The 17160-nt window shown below is 46.6% G+C and overlaps 1 protein-coding gene across 1 annotated transcript in view; it reads left to right on the top strand.

Annotated features, from left to right (window-relative positions):
- The window catches only part of ITGA9 (integrin subunit alpha 9), a 214367-nt gene that overhangs the window by 11811 nt on the left and 185396 nt on the right, over nt 1-17160 (top strand). Inside the window, exons 4-6 of the mRNA XM_061375024.1 lie at nt 4242-4365; nt 13170-13237; nt 15483-15612. Coding sequence (XP_061231008.1) covers nt 4242-4365; nt 13170-13237; nt 15483-15612 — 322 coding nt within the window. The remainder of the gene's footprint in view (nt 1-4241; nt 4366-13169; nt 13238-15482; nt 15613-17160) is intronic.

Below are 17160 nucleotides of genomic sequence, written 5' to 3'. Positions count from 1 at the left end.
GACTCTGTGTGTGTGTCTGTAGAAAACCCCATCACTGCAGCAAAGCCAGATGCCTCCTAGGAAAGAGCAAACCAGAAGTGGTCTGACAGTGGCACATTCAAAAGTACCTTGTTTGGACAGGAGTCAGCAGAGGGCTCTATAAGGACTGTGCATTCAGGTGGGGCACTTGGCCTCTGGAGTCAGGCCTGGGTCTCTTATGTTGATTTTCCTACGGTGCAAAGCCTGTGTTGGGTGTTAAAAGAGAAAAGCATCTGTAGTTTTGAAATTGCCTGTTCATTAGGCTGTGGTAATGCAATGTCTGCCATCAGTAGAGACCTCCATGTGCTTTGCCCAGAAGCAGTTTATTTCACAGAACCATAGAAACTCAGACTGGTTTGGGTTGGAAGGGACCTTAAAGCTCATCCAGTTCCAAACCCCTGTCACAGGCAGGGACACCTTCCACTAGAGCAGGTTGCTCCAAGCCCCTGTGTCCAACCTGGCCTTGAACACTGCCAGGGATGGGGCAGCCACAGCTTCTATGGGCACCCTGTGCCAGGGCCTCAGCACCCTCACAGGGAAGAACTGCCTAAGAGCTCATCTCAGTCTCCCCTCTGTCAGGTTAAAGCCATTCCCCCTTGTCCTGTTCCTGCAGGCCCTTGTCCAAAGCTCCTCTCCAGGTTTCTTGTAGCCCCTTTAGGCACTGGAGCTGCTCTACAGTCTCCCCTTAAGGAGCCTTCTCTTCTCCAGGCTGACCCAGCCCAGCTCTCTCAGCCTGGCTCCAGGGCAGAGCTGCTCCAGCATCTCCATGGCCACCTCTGGACTTGCTCCAACAGCTCCACATCCCTCTTGTGCTGGATGCAGGACAGCAGCAGGAGTCTCACCAGAGCAGAGGGGAGAATCCCCTCTCTCAACGTGCTGCTCAAGCTCTGAGGATACAGCCAGCACACGGTTGGTTTCTGGGCTGCAAGCACACACTGCTGGCACATCCCCTTCAAGGGTTTGCATCCTTTCTCTCCTATGCCATGGTAGAGCCAGAGGCTGTGCCCTGGCAGCAGCTGCTGAGCATCAAAGTGTTGTGATGGCTTTGTCATTGCACAGGGGCTCACCTGCATCAAAAAAAAGGGGGGTTATAAACTGTTAATTGTTTGTAATCACCTTAGGGAGGGGAGAAAACCTCACAGAATAACCCTCTCCACAGCATCAAATTCAGGTGACTCATCCCTGTTCCCAAGAGCTCTCTGGGCATGTGCCAGAGAAGGCTGTGTCCACCTTTGGTAGCACATCACCTTGCCTCAGCAACACCGAACAATTCAGGGGCTGTGTACTGTAATCCAGCTAAACGGTGTTGGGAAGGCCAAAGAACTGAAAGCAGCTGTGGAGGAGCCATGGCAGGGAGACAGATGTGCTGGCTTCCTGGCTGCAGAGAAAGGAGGTTTGTGTGGGGAAGAGGAGCTGCTGTAAATCCTCTCTATTGGGAAAATGTCAGATCCTGCAGCTGTGGCTTGGGGGAGTCTGGGGAAGCCCCTCCGAGGTAACAGAGGTGGAGCTCATCGCTTGGAGTGATGGCTATGAGCTGTCCACAGGCTCAGGCAGTCAGTGGTGGAATGCAGCATGCCTCAATACACAGAATGCTGAAGGCACAGGAAAGTGATCATTAACAAACCCCAAACAACCCCAGAACCAAACCCCAGCAGATTAGGTGTGCCCAGAATTGCTGTATTGAGCCTGCAGCCCCCAGCTGATTGTGAATGTACTTCCTATGCAGCAGCTTCTTTGTCTCTTTATGTTCTATCTCTCTTGGCCTCTGCACCTCACTCCTGCGCAAAGCCTCCTACTTGTGATGAATTGCTGCTGCTGCTCTCCCCATCTCTGCTATTTCTGCTCCTTTGGGAGAGATTAGGAGGTTAATTTATGTGAGTCCCTTGCAGTTTCCAAGATATTGTAAATTCCTGGACATTTTATGTCACAATCCTGTATTTATGCTTCCATAATTTAAAAAAATACTCTTGCTCTGTTTCCGTTTGATTTTGTATCTGGAGTTGGGGTTGACTTGACTGTCACTTTAATGGTATGTGTCTTTATGGGGCTGCCTTTAAGAGGGCTGTGCATGTATTTGTGCTCGCAGCACACATCTGTCAGGAGGGAAACTATTTCCTGGTTACTCTGCAAACTAGCATTTTGTGTGCTGCTTTTTTGTTGCTGTTGAAACTTGCATGGGTGGTGCATGGGATTAAAATCATAACTGAGCTTCCTTAAAGCACATAAAGGAGTCCCCAAGCTGCTCTTTGCAGGACTCCTCAAATGCTTTTGGCTGTTGAGCAGAGTGCCTTCAGAAGCATCCACCACAGTGTGGTGCAGAGCTTTCCATGGCTCCCAGAGTCCCTCCATGAGAGCCATCTTCAGAAGACATGTACTTCTCCTTGAGAACTGGGAGTCAGCAGAGTCATAAATACCAAACTCCAAGTGCAGCACTGCTAACAGCAGAGCAGGCTTCTGCACAACTGGTTTTGCTGTTTCAGTTAAAGTATTACAATTTTGTGTCTTTCTGGGGTTAAATATAGGGGAAGGGACCTGTGTTGACTGCTGGATTGAATGTTGAGTATCCTGGTGGATAGTATATTTCCCAGGTCCTTTACTGGAGCATCTCTCCTATGCAGACAAGCTGAAAGTTGTGTTTCTCCATCCTGGAGAAGAAAAAGCTCTGGGGAGACCGTAGAGCAGCTCCAGTGTCTAAAGGGGCTACGAGAAACCTGGAGAGGGGCTTTGGACAAGGGCCTGTAGGGACAGGAGAAGGTGAATGGCTTTAACCTTACAGAGGGGAGATTGAGATGAGCTCTTAGGCAGAAGTTCTTCCCTGTGAGGGTGCTGAGGAGCTGGCACAGGGTGCCCAGAGAAGCTGTGGCTGCCCCATCCCTGGCAGTGTTCAAGGCCAGGTTGGACACAGGGGCTTGGAGCAACCTGCACTAGTGGAAGGTGTCCCTGCCCATGGCAGGGGGTTGGAACTGGATGAGTTTTAAGGTCCTTTCCAACCAAACCCAATCTGTGATTCTGTACTAAATAGGTGACACAACTGTGCATGTCTTATGGATATATGTTTTAACGATGTTGGGATGCTCCCATGAGCAGCTCTGAGGTGTGGAGGCAGAAAAGTGGGGTAGCACAAAAGGAAGGAAAAGAGAGGGTGTCTTGTGTGGGGAGGGTAGGGTCAAATGTGGGGATCATGAAGGGGGCTGATGCAAAGTTACTAGGAAAAGTTGGAAGTATGTGGAGGGGATGTTCTGTAATATAGAGGCTGCTCTGTCTGCATGGGATGCAGCCTTAAATGATATAAATTAACACATCTGCACTGACTTCAGTAACTCTAGACCAGCTGGAGATATGGCCCGGCATGTGCTCAAGTTCAAAGCCTTTGCTGTTTCTCATTTAATTTCCTTTCATTCCAACAAATCTGTGAGTATCAGGCAACTTACAGCTTTTCTGGCAGCAATGCCGTGTTAATTGTTTGCAGCAAATGGGAAGGTGTGAACCAGGCTCCACATTGCTTGTATGTATGCCTGTGTGAGGCAGCTGTACTGAGCAAGTGTCCTGGTGAGACTGGTGTAGGTATGGCTTTGCAGGGTGATCTTAGTCTTCACTATGAAGGGAAAGGCACCTCCATCCTTGCAGCTCATCTGTACATTGACTGATGTTGTACTCCTGTTGCTACAAAATCTCTGGTATTTTCACTGAAGTTCATTACCAGTAAGCAAGGCCCAGCTCTTCTGTCAGCAGAAACAGAGCTGCTTTTCCCAGCAAGACAAGCCTTTGACTCACTCATCCTCTGGTGGGACAACCTTCTAAAAACGGTGTTAGTAACCTGAGTCTTAACATCTGTTCTGATCCTCCTATGTGTATTCTCAACGTCTTTATTCCTGTTTTTCCCTGTTTTCTGGCTTGGCTGTGTTCTGTTATTGTGTTGTGGGTTAGAAAAACTTCACTAGCTGTGAGGATTCACACAGTGAGAGATCTTGAAATACCTGGCATGGGCTCTGTCTTGTTCTGAGATCTGTGGTTTTCCAGTCACACACACACGTGAAGGCTGAGCTGTCAGGTCAGCAGTGTCATAAGCTGCAGAAGGTGAGATGCTTTATCTTGGAGGAGTGGGATGTATGGAGAGGACAACAATGTCAAGGCTGAGAGGTCCTGTTCACACGTGCTCTGCCTAGGTCTGAGGGCTCTCCTGTGGCTCTGGGTCAATAACCAATGTGATGTGATCTCTGCAGGCGTGTGCTCACCGCTGGAAGAACATCTACTACGAGACAGAGTACATCCTGCCCCATGGCTTCTGCAACATCATTCCCCCCAACCTGCAGCCCAATGGGAGGAGGCTGTTTCCCTGCTATGAAGGTAAGGAGTGTGGGAATCAGGAATGGGGCTTACCTCTTACCTCCCTTGCTGCAGTCTCATTTTACAGCTGCTGTGCTTTCCCTTCATTTCCAAAACCATCCACAATAAATCATCCACAAATAAATCACCCCAAATCATCCACAAACCACCCTCACTACCAATAATACTCATTATTTTGGTAACATATGGCTGTCTTGTGGCACAGCTGGGGTAATGGTAGGCTTTTGAATGAAGTTGGGTCCTGTGACTTATGGTGTGACTGCAAAGTCACACACTTTACTGGAGGAATAATATGTTTTTGAGCTGGTTTTGGCACAAAAGCTCTCTCTTCCCTTACGTGAATGATCAGGAGATATTGACCTGGGTTGGCATCTCATGCTTTGCTTTGACACACGGTAAAAATCCTGCGTTACGTTGCAGTCAGTAACCAATTTGCCCACCTTATGAGAACACTTTCGGTTTTGTGTTGTGATTTATCAGAGGACTGGAGGGGGAAACAAGGGTTGCTTAACACCTTGCTCACTTTGGAGAACTTCTGCAGCAGTTTATATTAAACTGCTATTGTGTTTCGGGTGCCATAAGGTGTCTTGGTTCTTGTTCAGATCCTCTGAATGTCTGGGTTTGGGGTGCATGGAAAGGGAGGACTCTGGCTCTGAGCAGGGGTGACTGTGCCTGTTGGTTCTACTCCAAATCCAAGTGTCAGCATTTTAATTTTCCAGCTTTCTGGTGCATGTGAGACTCTTGTCATGTTTCCTTTCCTTAAGACTTAAGAAGACAGCATCTCCTCTGCCAAGAGCAATCAACTAAAGCAGGGGCATGAGTGTGTTGTCAGGAAGAAGGCAGGGTATCTCCTAAGATTCCTTGGCTTTCAGAGAAGCATCTGGGGGAAAGCACGTCCTTGGTTTCTCCTATGTCCTGGGCATTGTCTTTCCACTCTTGCCTGTAGGAGCCTGAGGAAGTGTGGACGTTTGGAGGCCAAGACACAGCAGGGTTTATTGTGGGCGAAACCTCTGATTGTATTGATTTATTTATTCACTTTTATTAATTCCCCCCACCCCATCCCCATCCAAAATTGTCGGCAGCCAAGAGCAGGCTTGCTGCTGACATTAATAAGTGGGAGAGGGATAAGGATGTCCCAGCAAGTTTCTCTGCTGCTGGTGAGCAGTCATGTCCCAGTGCAGAACTGGGTCTGCTCCATACCCCCTTTTTCTCCTGAGCTGGCTGCTCCAGGCTTTACCCTGGGACTTGCTACAACAAGCCCTCACAGCTCCTGGAGGTGGCACACAGCTTCAGGGCTGCACGTTTCCCAGCCCTGAAATCAGTCATTATTTGTAACATAAGGGATTTTGTATCTCACCTGCGGCAGAATACTTTATGGTCAACACACACGCCCGAGGATGGTGCTTGGGGCTCTCTCTGAGCCTGTGCCACTGCTCTTGCACCACCTTAAAAGCATCTCGCCTGAGGCTGCGGCCGGAGGTGGTTTCTGGAAGAGATGAACCGCTTGTGTTTTAGAGTGCGTCATGTCTTCAGAGTAAAAGTGCTGCTAATCTGACAGGATATTTGCCAGGAATTGCTAGAAAATAGAAATGTGTGGGCCCAGAACACGCAGAGCAGCCAGTGGAAAGTTGGCAGTGCTGGTGCAGTGCGATGTTGGCTTAATTTCACTCCATGCTAGAGTGAAAGTGGGAGGTTTGGGACTGATTGTCTGCCCCCCCCCATCAGACATGAAATCACAAAGTATCACGAGGGGTGGCTGCATTTGTTTACTCCTGTTTCTTTTAGGTTTCAGTAACACAAGCCCAAAGAGAGAGAAAACCGTGCTGTGTCACGCAGAGGGATTCTTTGAGGCTTGCTGTGGAATAAGCTTGCAGTCATCCTTGTAACTGTTTTCCTTCACAGCTAAGGTGATAAGCCCTGTGAGAGGCTGGTGTAACTGCTGGTCCACATGATCCACAGCCAGAGCTGGCTCTCCATACTGGTGAAGGGTGCAGGCCAGTTGAGCGCACATCAGTCTTCATCCATCTCTGTGTATGTGTGTGCACCTTGGGGTGGGTTTATTCGTTTATATAACAGCAGTGTTCTGCCAGCAAGGGAGAGGAGTCTGACTTTGGGGCAGACGTACTTAATGCACACAGTATGTTTTCTCTACACATAAAGCAGGCTTAATAATTAAAAGGCGAAGGAGGAAATGGAAATTTCCTGACTGGATGGTAGTGGTGCAACAACATAGTCTCAATCCATCTTATTCTTGTCCAGCTTCCCTAAAAGGGCTGACAGAAGTCTGGAAGCAGCTGAGAGCTAATGAGAACAGCAGCAAGCCTAATACTTTAACACAATCTCTCTGAGTAGGAACTAATCTGGTTTATACGATCTGGATGACCTTTGTGGTATAGCTGGCATATGGAGCCAGAGTCTTCCAGGCTGTGCTTTCACTTGGTTATTTTTCCTGTAGTTTTAATGGCCTTCCAAAATAAAAGGGAGCTGCCTCTTCATTCACTTGTTGTATTCTGTTTGCAAAGAAGGGTGGGTGCATCTACTGTGAGAAACAGCCCAGCTGATGAGGAGAGCTGGGATGCTTTCCTCCTCCTCTGTGGTAGAAGTTGGTGGTGAAGGTGGGGAAGACTGATGGACCCATTGGTTAGTAAATAAGTGGAACAGCACATACTCGCATGCCTTGCTTCCAAAGGGACAAAGCGAGTTTTCCCATGGTGTCCAGACCACATTTGGTTTTATGGGAGCCATCAAAACATCCCTGCTTTGTGGTGCAAACCCAATACCACAGTGCTAGGTCAGAAAGATTATGACTGTTTCTTCCTAGAGTAGTGAAACACTGTAAGATAGGAAGGAAGAGGCTTCCAGTGCAGATGACAGTTTACTGTAACTGTCCAATTTTGCTTCCCTCTGTGAAGATGGTAGATGCAGGGTTTTATTGCGCTCTGGAGCTTATGCTATGTTATGTCATTGAAGTTTGCTTAGAGAGTTTGAGAGGTTTGCTCAGAGAAGTTGTTGAGGAGCATTTGCCTCAAGAATCATCACACATCACAGCTTATCCTTTTTGTTTTGTATATTGTTTTATCCAATTACTTCTTCCTCAGCCTCCCTTCTCTTATAACCCGAGATCATCATGGCTGCAAACCGCTAACATCTTTTTCCTCTCTTTCTTGCTTTCTGTGTTTATTCATGGCACATCTTCAAAGTCAAGGAGGCAACCACCTCTTCCAGACTCAGCCTCATCTTACTGCTTTGCTATCGGCTGTCGCCACAGCAGTTAGTTTAGTGGCTTGCGGTCTGTGTAATTGGGGATGCGCAGCAGTCTGCAGCAGACAAGGAACAACAGTAAAGGAGTGTAGAAACAAAGGCTCTGTTCATGACAGCGGTTATTGCCTGGGGCTATGCAGAAACGACAGAATCCGCTGCACGCAATATCTAAACCTCATGCAAATGTTGCTAGTCAGGTGTGCAAAAGCTGTGAGCTGGCACAGTAATTGCACAACATCCTGTTGGTTGATCATTGATGGATGGATGACAGTGTTGTTTAAGTGGTGGATGTCACTGCTGTGCATCAAAGTGGAGGGGAAGTAGAAGCAGTCTTGGTTTGTATGCCTTTTGAGCTCATCTGCTGCTTGGGAGAGGCAGACCAGCTCTAGGGAGGGGCAGAAGTGTGATGCTGGGATGTGACCATCCACAATGGTGGCTGCTCTGGGCTGTGATCATGGATGCATGGGTGACAAGGAGCCCTGCTTGGGTTAGGAGCAAGGGGTACATTGCTGCAGGTGGAAGTCAGGTGGGCTGACAAGGAGGGGTGCTTTAGTGCTGAAAGGATTATGCTGGAATCCAGGAGCCCTGTGTCTGTCTGGACTGAGCTGCTGGCACCATAGGGAGGAATGTGTCTGTTTGGTTCCCCCCACCAAAATGTGGTGCTGATACCTGCTCTGTGCCAATGGAGCTTTAAATCCTCAAATAGCCTCAGTGTCTAGGGTGTTTGGGACTCTGTGCTTCTGTTTTGTCTTGCAAAATGCCACTAAAGCTGGTTTTCTTTTTTTCTCAGAGGTGTTAGGAAAAGAGGTTAATCAGTTTATGTGGAGTTCTCAGACCCCATCATGGTGGGATGGGTCTTGATACTTGTGGGGAAGAAGGATGGTCATTGTTTTGTGTTGTTGCTGTGTGTCATGCTGAGCCACTGTAGAGAATTCATTTCTTCTTCTTCCGCAAGATCTGTTTATTTTTCGTGAGAAATATTGCCACATATTTATTCAAGTCAAAAAGTTTCGATGACTTTCCTTCAGTTCAGAGAAGCACTGATTATATCTGGACTTTGCATTTACTTGAAATGCTGCAATCCCATTTGTCTGCTGCTACAACCAAAGCACAACTGGTTATTTAAGTGAAATGTAGGGCCATTAGTTTGAGCACATAGCAGTGGCAATGTAAGTGACTCAAAACCCACCAAACATCATATAAAGCTATGAACACTGTCAGTCAAAGTATGAGCTGCAGTGGACATGCCAACTCAGTTTATAGAATCATAGAATAGTGAGGGTTGGAAAGGACCTTAAGATCACCCAGTTCAAACCCCCCTGCCATGGGCAGGGACACCTCGCTCTAAACCATATCACCCAAGGCTTCGTCCAACCTGGTCTTGATCACCGCCAGGGATGGAGCATTTACAACCTCCTTGGGCAGCCCATTCTAGTGCTTCCCCATCCTTACAGGAAAGAATTTCCTCCTTATATCCAATCTAAACTTCCCCTGTTTAAGTTTTAACCCGTTACCCCTTGTCCTATCACTACAGTCCCTAATGAAGAGTCCCTCTCCAGCACCCCTTCCGATACTGGAAGACTGCTATGAGGTCTCCACACAGCCTTCTCTTCTCCAGGCTGAACAGCCCCAACTTTCTCAGCCTGTCTTCATATGGGAGGTGCTCCAGTCCCCTGATCATTCTCGTGGCCCTCCTCTGGACTTGTTCCAACAGATCCATGTCCTTTTTATGTTAAGGACACCAGAACTGTACACAATACTCCAGGTGAGGTCTCACAAGAGCAGAATAAAGGGGCAAGATCACCTCCTTCGACCTGCTGGTCACGCTCCTTTTGATGCAGCCCAGGATACGGTTGGCTTTCTGGGCTGCAAGCGCACACTGCTGGCTCATGTTCATTTTCTCATCACCAGCACCCCCAAGTCCTTCTCCGCAGGGCTGCTCTGAATCTCTTCTCTGCCCTGTCTGTAGCTGTGCCTGGGATTCCTCCAACCCAGGTGTAGGACCTTGCACTTGGCATGGTTAAACTTCATGAGGTTGGCATCAGCCCACCTCACAAGCCTGTCAAGGTCCCTCTGGATGGCATTCCTTCCCTCCAGCGTACCAACTGAACCACACAGCTTGGTGTCATCGGCAGACTTGCTGAGGGCGCACTCAATCCCACTGTCCATGTCAGCGATGAAGATGTTAAACAAGACCGGTCCCAACACTGATCCCTGAGGGACACCACTCGTAACTGGTCTCCAGCTGGACATTGAGCCATTGACCAGAACTCTTTGCATGAGGCCATCCAGCCAGTTCTTTATCCACCGAGTGGTCCATCCATCAAATTGATGTCTCTCCAATTTAGAGACAAGAATGTCGTGTGGGACAGTGTCAAATGCTTTACACAAGTCCAGGTAGATGACATCAGCTGCTTTACCACTGTCCATCAGTTCTGTAGCCCCATCATAGAAGGCCACCATATTGGTCAGGCAGGATTTCCCCTTAGTGAAGCCATGCTGGCTGTCACCAAGCACCTTGTTGGTTTTCATGTGCCTTAGCATGCTTATGTTACAATATACATTTAAACCACCAAATCTTTCCTATTTCTTATGCATTGCAGTTAATAATTTGGTTCATCTGAAGAGTAATTGCTTTTTTTCATTGCCCTGACAATGAAAACAAAAATGTATATGTTTCTTTTCTAATACATATATTGCTGATGAATATCAGCTGTGTTGTGCTCTGATGTTGGGATTTTTGGTTCAGGTTACTTGTCAATCTGAATTGGTCTCCCTGTTTTTTTGGTTTTACAGGAGGCAAAATTTGTACTATAATAAAACATGCAGTGAATTCAATAACTTGTCTGGAGAAGTGGTTTCATTTTTGTGCATGTGTTGTTTTATCAGAAGAAAATCCTGTGTTTATCCTAAGAAATGAAGCAATTTTGTATGTTTGAACGCACGCACATGAAGCTACAGATCCATCTACCACTGTTCTGTGACTACCTTGTATTGCTGAAACAGCTGCCATTCCTTCTGCTGTCCGATGGCTTTGCATGCCTTTGGTTTTTCTTTGCAGCCAAATTCAGGGGTGAGCTTAAGTGATCACTTGCACCCGCATGCCTATGTGGATGGGGCCTCTCAGGTGGCTGAAGTTAGGTGGGCAGATGGTTTGGAGACATTCAAGCTGGGAAATCGTAGAACAATAGAATAGTTTGGGTTGGACAGGACCTTCAAAGCTCATCTAGTCCAACCCCTCTGAGTAGCAACGTCTACAGCTAGATGAAGTTGCCTAGAACCATATCCAGCCTGGCACTGAATGCCTCCAGGGATGGCACATCCATCACCTCTCTGTGCAACCTGTGCCACTGTTTTACCACCCTCATTGTACACAGTTTATTTCCTCTCATCCAGCCTGAATCTCCCCTCTCTTAGTTTAAAAGCTGATATCATGTTTGACCCTTTTACATGTTGCTGAAAGATCCAGATCTTTTGTTGTGCAAGTTAAATATCCTATGGCAATTTTTCATTATAAAGCAAATTGAGCCATCTGTTTTTTTTGAAGGGGTTTCTTAAAGAAACCATGACCTAAATGTAATACAATTTTATAGGGAAATACAACATTTTAAATCCATCAAATTGTCAGCGAGGCACACTTGCCGTGGGTGGTTATGGGCCTGACACAATGAGCCATCGAGGCTTGCTCTCCAAAGAAGTGGGTGTGTAAGAAGTCTTCTCTCCTTATGTCCCTTGGGTGGTTTTCAGGCTCCCTGTTCATCAGCCTGAGCCCCTTTAGTATATCCTGCGAAGTGGGATTTAAGAAGGAAGTCTTTAAAGCCTTGAGCTGTGTCATTACAAAAACCTCCTGCCTATTTTAGCAGGTAAGGCAGAAGGATGCTTCAAGACCTCCATGGGACTAGTGGCATTTTGCTTTGAATTACAGTAAGGTCAAGAGCACGACTGTGAATAAGCAAGGTCTGTCCACGCTTCAGAACATTGTGTAAAGGAAAATCCTTGGCTTGAAGTGAAAGCACGTGAATGGGATGGATATGGAAGTCGGGGCATTTTGTCCTGTGCAAGGGTGGGAATCCAGCTAGAGCGAAGGCAATGCCTTCAGGATGTGCATGGCATTATTTTGCAGGAAATGCCAGAGGGAGAAACCTCATCTCCTCATCTCCCTGCATGAAAAGCGTTCGTATCAATAAACAAATACTTTTTTCCCAGGTGAGGAGTGCCTGGCTCTGTGAGAGACTGTACATGGAGAGCTGGCAATTCAGAGCCCCAGCACTTTCTGAGTAGCTGTGAGCAAATATAGGCTTCATTTCTCACTGGAACTGTTGTGCATTCCCACGAGGAATGTCAAGTGTGCTTCTGGCCCTCCTGGTCTGCTGGGACACGCATCTGCTTTGGCAGGAGCCTGCCTCAGCCAAGGGCGTCAGGCATTCGGGCTGTAACTTGTGGATCAAGTCACTGTTGTGTGTGGTCTCTCCAATTAAACCTCTCCCTGTCCAACTGGTATGACCTCAGCAAATTCCTTAAAATCTGAGCATCTTTATGATGGTAGGAAGAGACTATATATAATATATAAAGGGGGAATGGGGTGTGTGTGTTTATGTGTAACATATCTGTGCTAAGGCAGCAGTTTATGATTGATTCCTTTTGATCTTCAATAAAGTGCAGCTGAAAAAGAACTTGCTTGGTTCCAAATAGGTAATTTGCTCATTGATTTCATTAGATTTTCTTTAGCATTTAGCAATGAGTTAATGGTGCTTACTTAACAGAAAATAAATAAAATCCACAATTACCAGGCTATATGGTGGATGGTTTTGGAATGGATGCAATATATAGGAAGTAGCAATGTGCTGAGGCTTGGCACTCATTAGTATGGTAAATATGTGGAAATAATGCTCTGGGGAAAAAAAAAAAACCTGTGAAAGTTCTGATCTGGCTGGAAGTTTCAAATGTTCCTAAATGGAAAATGTTTGGATTAAAGGCAGGCGGAAAATGATTCCCCCACCATGGATTTCTATAAATTTTTTTTTTAATCTCTTCTGCAAAAAGAAAATTCCTCAGGTTTGAAACATTTGCTACATAAAATACAGAAACAGAAACTATGCTGATTGGGTCCCCTGGGAGCTGGGAGCTCTGAGCAGATGGCCCTGAAAAGCAGCAGACCCCAGCAACCCTCAGATAAGTCTGTTGTCTGGGTCAGTAGCACACAGGCATGTGCATCTCCTTTTATTCCTCCCTTCCCAGCTGTGCTCATCTGGTTACCAGAGGCACCTTTACTGGGGTGATGCTGCATCTATCATACTGCTCTGATACTGCTTATTTAGTGTCTCCCTGTCTGTGCCCCCAGTTTCAGGCCCCTTGGTTTGCCCTGTTCTGTGGGTGAGGATGCTGCCATGGTGCACACTGGTGGCAGATCCATTGGTAAAACGCAGGAGCCTTGCGTGCTGGTGTCTCCCCAGGCTGTGCACTTAGCGATTCAGACTGCTTGGGTGGAGAATGTGTGCTGTGCTGGGGATGACCATGGTTTATTTCTTCCCTTCTTCATCCAGAGTACAAGAAGAAGTACGGGGAGGAGCACGGCTCATGCCAGGCAGGGATTGCAGGCTTCTTCACAGAGGTGAGCAGGGGTGAATGCATGGAAGGGATGGGGTTGGTGAGTAGCTCTTCTGCTGCATGATCCAGGAGGGCAGCTCCAGGCATGGCTTGGACAGAGGGCTGAGCGCTGAGCATAATCCCTTCCAGCCAGCACTCTCCTGCATCATCCAGCCTCCCAGGTACCTGCATCTTGCACCGTGCTTGCCCAGTGGCTCAGACATAGGTCTATTGGGGATTCAAGGTCTGCGGACCAAAGTGAATTAATTGATGCTGAGAAATGTCTTCAGGGAATATTTTTGTTGGGTACATCCCAAAGCTTGCATAGAGATATTTCTGTGCCTAATATTAACTGTTTAAATGATGATGTAAACCAGTTCTCCTTACATGGCTTTGTTGGTGTGTGTGGGTATATGTATCTATATATATGTGCTTACATATACATTCATAAGATAAGCTTTTTTTCCCCCCACTTCTGCTTCAGTTCTTTATTGCAAAAAGGTGGAGAAGAATTAAAATGGTAAAATATATGCTCCAGAGCTGTTCTAGATAGTGGACCATAAACTACTGTCCAGGAAAGTATATCAGCAATGTTTTAGTTGTGTCAAGGGTGCATTTGTTCCCTTATGTATGTATTGATGTCTTTTTGTAATGTTTTAGGGTTGGGGTTTTATTTTTGTGTTTTGTTGCTGTCTTGTCAAGTATATACCTACCCCTTCTTATATATGTACAGGTCTGCAGAACTCATTGTCCAGGCTGATACAAGCAGAATACAAGTGTGCTCTCTGAAATGGCAGAAAGTGATTTCCAAGTAAAGTGGGATGGCAGGCAGTGTTGCCAGAGTGGCCCTGTCTGATAACTGGATACTGAGACAGCAGCAGCTGTTTCCTGGCTTGTCTGCTCTTTCCAGCCTGTTTCTGTTCCCATGCTTTAAATCCTCCTTTGCTACCCTGGTTCAAAAGATATCTTTGACCTTTCATGGCTTCAACCTAATGGCAGCTCACTGGGCAGGAAATGCAGATAAATGGCTTTTTGGGTCAAGCAGGCAAGCCCCTACCGTATATTCAGCACTGCTGATGGTAGTTGTTCCTGCTGGCAAATGATCCCTTGACCTCGAGGGCACGGCCCCTCCCAAGTTAGAAAGCTGTTGCCAAGCACATTCTGCTCCTGGGTTGGGTTTTCAGTCCTGTCCTTATTATTCCTAATAATAGTCTTATTAGGAAAATCCCTCATTTAACACCTCCCCCTGACTGGAACTGGTCGCCCAAAGGGATCCCAACCATGGGAACATTTTCCCACAAGGATGGAGTCCACTCATGGCCTTGCATTGAATAGAGATGTGAGGCAAAGCAGCTGTCCTCATGTCTCCTCCAGGGGTGGAGAACTTACCTAGGCTTAATGCTCCCCAGGCTTAATTTGCTCCCTTGCTGAAGGTAATTAAAACCACATCTAGGAGTACAGTTTTCCTGCAAGGATGCTGGATGCTTTGGGGCAACGTTTTCTCAATCTTGCATGTAAGTGTACCTTGAGTTTTGCTTCAAAAGCATTACTCGTGAGCATTTCGCTTTGGATACTGGGTCAAGCTTTGCCAGATTTCCAGTCTTTTGAAATCCTGAATCAGGCTGGGTGATCCTAATGAACTATAGCCAGGTTGTCTCTTGAAAAGCGGAGCATATCTAATGACAGAGCAAGGCAAAATGTACCAGCCATCACGTAAGAGACACCCTGTTCATTGAGTGCATGGCAGGCCTTTAGCTTCACAGTTGTAAAATCAAAATCCTGTGTGCTACATCCTTCATGACTGGTTAGTGTAGCTTGTCAGCCAGCATCAGGGCATGGTCTATAGCTGAATGGTGGCTCTGGGTGGGCTAGGGCACTTCTGTCTCGTGGTGAGAGTCTTCAGGTCTTCTGGAGAATGGTTGGGAAAGGCAGCAGGTGGAGAGAGATTTTTGGGAGGACTGTGTTATCAGGGATGAGTTTGATGGTTGGTAAGGCTGAGAAAGGCCTACTGAAGCGGCAGGGCAGCTGAGCATAAGTGGACCATAAAAGGGGAGACCATGTGTCTCTAGGGTGTGTGCTGTGACCTCTGTGTTTGGAAAGGATACACACAGAATGGAGATCGTTATAGATGGTCCTGCAATTGGTGTTTTAAGTTAATATCCCATCCCTTCTCCATTACTGTGTAAAACATGAAATTTTGTCCAGTTTTGACCATTAAGTATGTATTTCCCTATCGTTTCCCCCACACCTTTCTGTTTTTCCTGTTGTAGGAGCTGGTCATCATGGGTGCACCGGGATCTTATTATTGGACAGGAACTGTCAAAGTACTGAATCTCACTGACAACACATATTACAAGCTAAACGACGATGCCATGATAGGCAGGCGGTACACATACCTCGGTAAGCAGCTCTCTGGTGCTCACTGTGAGAATGGCTCAGTCAAACAACAGATTTCAGGGCTTTGTTGCTGTAAAGTGGATACTAAAAGTGCGTTTCAACTGAAAAGCAACTTGGGTCGTAGTAGGCCTCCTACATTCCTGCCTTTGCCCTGTGATGGACAAATTGTCAGTGGTTAGGCTGTGTCTGCTTACACCAGACTTTAAAATGGGTACAAGACACAGTTACAGAATGTATGTTGCAGATACAAATTTATTTCAACATAAATAGCACCACAGAAGTGAGTCATTGGCAACAGAAGATTGTGAAAAGATTGGCTATAGATTTGAGTACATCTTTAACTTGCTTGGTTTTTCTTGCTCTAAAATCAGCTGATGTCCTAAAGCATTTCATTTAAAAGCTTCCACTTAATCCCCAGTGACTAAGACTCTTGAGACCTAGAAAGCTTTTCCAGCAGTCAGTAGTTTGCTGTTGTTTGACTGAAGACTCACTCTGACCTCTCATTTTCCCATTAACCTTTAGTCTTTAAAAAAAAATACCACTTGGAAGATACTGTTTGGTGATAGCTAAATGGGAGTATATATATACATATCTGAGGACATAAATAGGTTTTGCCACTGATAGATCTGAATTATAGTGTTACCATGTAGACAAGGGCCTCATAATTTACAGGAGATGAGCAAGGCAAGTACAAGACAGCCTTAGAAGGAAAGTGCTTTACCCATCTTTAGTTATTATAGATCATTTTAATATATCAAATAAGACCGAATCTTTGATCTGCTTCTTTCAAATGCACTCTTTTTTTCTTTGATCTATCCTCCCATTTTTCTTCTTACCTAAACAAAAATCTCTTTAAGCCATTAACATCTCTGACCTCTTTGCCCACTGTCCTTCGCTCGCCTCCCCCGACCAAAAAAGCATGTAATTTTCCAAGCCTTCCTGAGCAGTGATTTTACCCAAAGGAGGACACTTCTGTACGATCAATGTGAGACTGTTGCTCTTTGATGTGATACTTTCTCTGTACTGATGTGGTTTCTTTGCTGTGTTTGTGCCTGTTCCAGTCTTATTGCTTCCTTTTCTGGACTCACAGTTACCAAACTGTTCCCTGTACCTGCATCGTGTGTCCCTCACCCAGCTCCAAACACCCCTTTCTTCTCTAAGCTTTCAGAAGGGTACTGGGGGACGTACTGTCACTTCATACAACTCTCTACAACTGCCTGGCAGGAGGATGGAGCCAGGAGGGGGCTGCTCTCTGCTCCCAAGTAACAAGTGGTAATACAAGAGGAAACAGCCTCAAGCTGCAGCAGGGGAGGTTTAGACCGGATATTGGGAACAATGTCTTCTCTGAAAGGGTGCTCAGGCATTGGAACAGGCTGCCCAGGGCAGTGGTGGAGTCACTGTCCCTGCAAGTGTTCACACACCGTGTAGATGGGGCCCTCAGTGACGCGGGTTAGTGGTGGCCTTGGCAGTGCTGGGGAATGGTTGGACTTGATAGTCGTAAAGGTGTTTTCCAACCTCATTGATTCTATGATTCCCACTGCTGTGAGCTTT

Source organism: Neopsephotus bourkii, unplaced genomic scaffold (genome assembly GCF_033783945.1).
Source record: "Neopsephotus bourkii isolate Nb327-2 ecotype Australia unplaced genomic scaffold, CSIRO-AGI_Nbou_v1 NB_1655, whole genome shotgun sequence".
In the NCBI taxonomy this organism is placed as follows: Eukaryota; Metazoa; Chordata; class Aves; order Psittaciformes; family Psittacidae; genus Neopsephotus; species Neopsephotus bourkii.
This window is presented reverse-complemented; position numbering and strand designations above follow the sequence as displayed.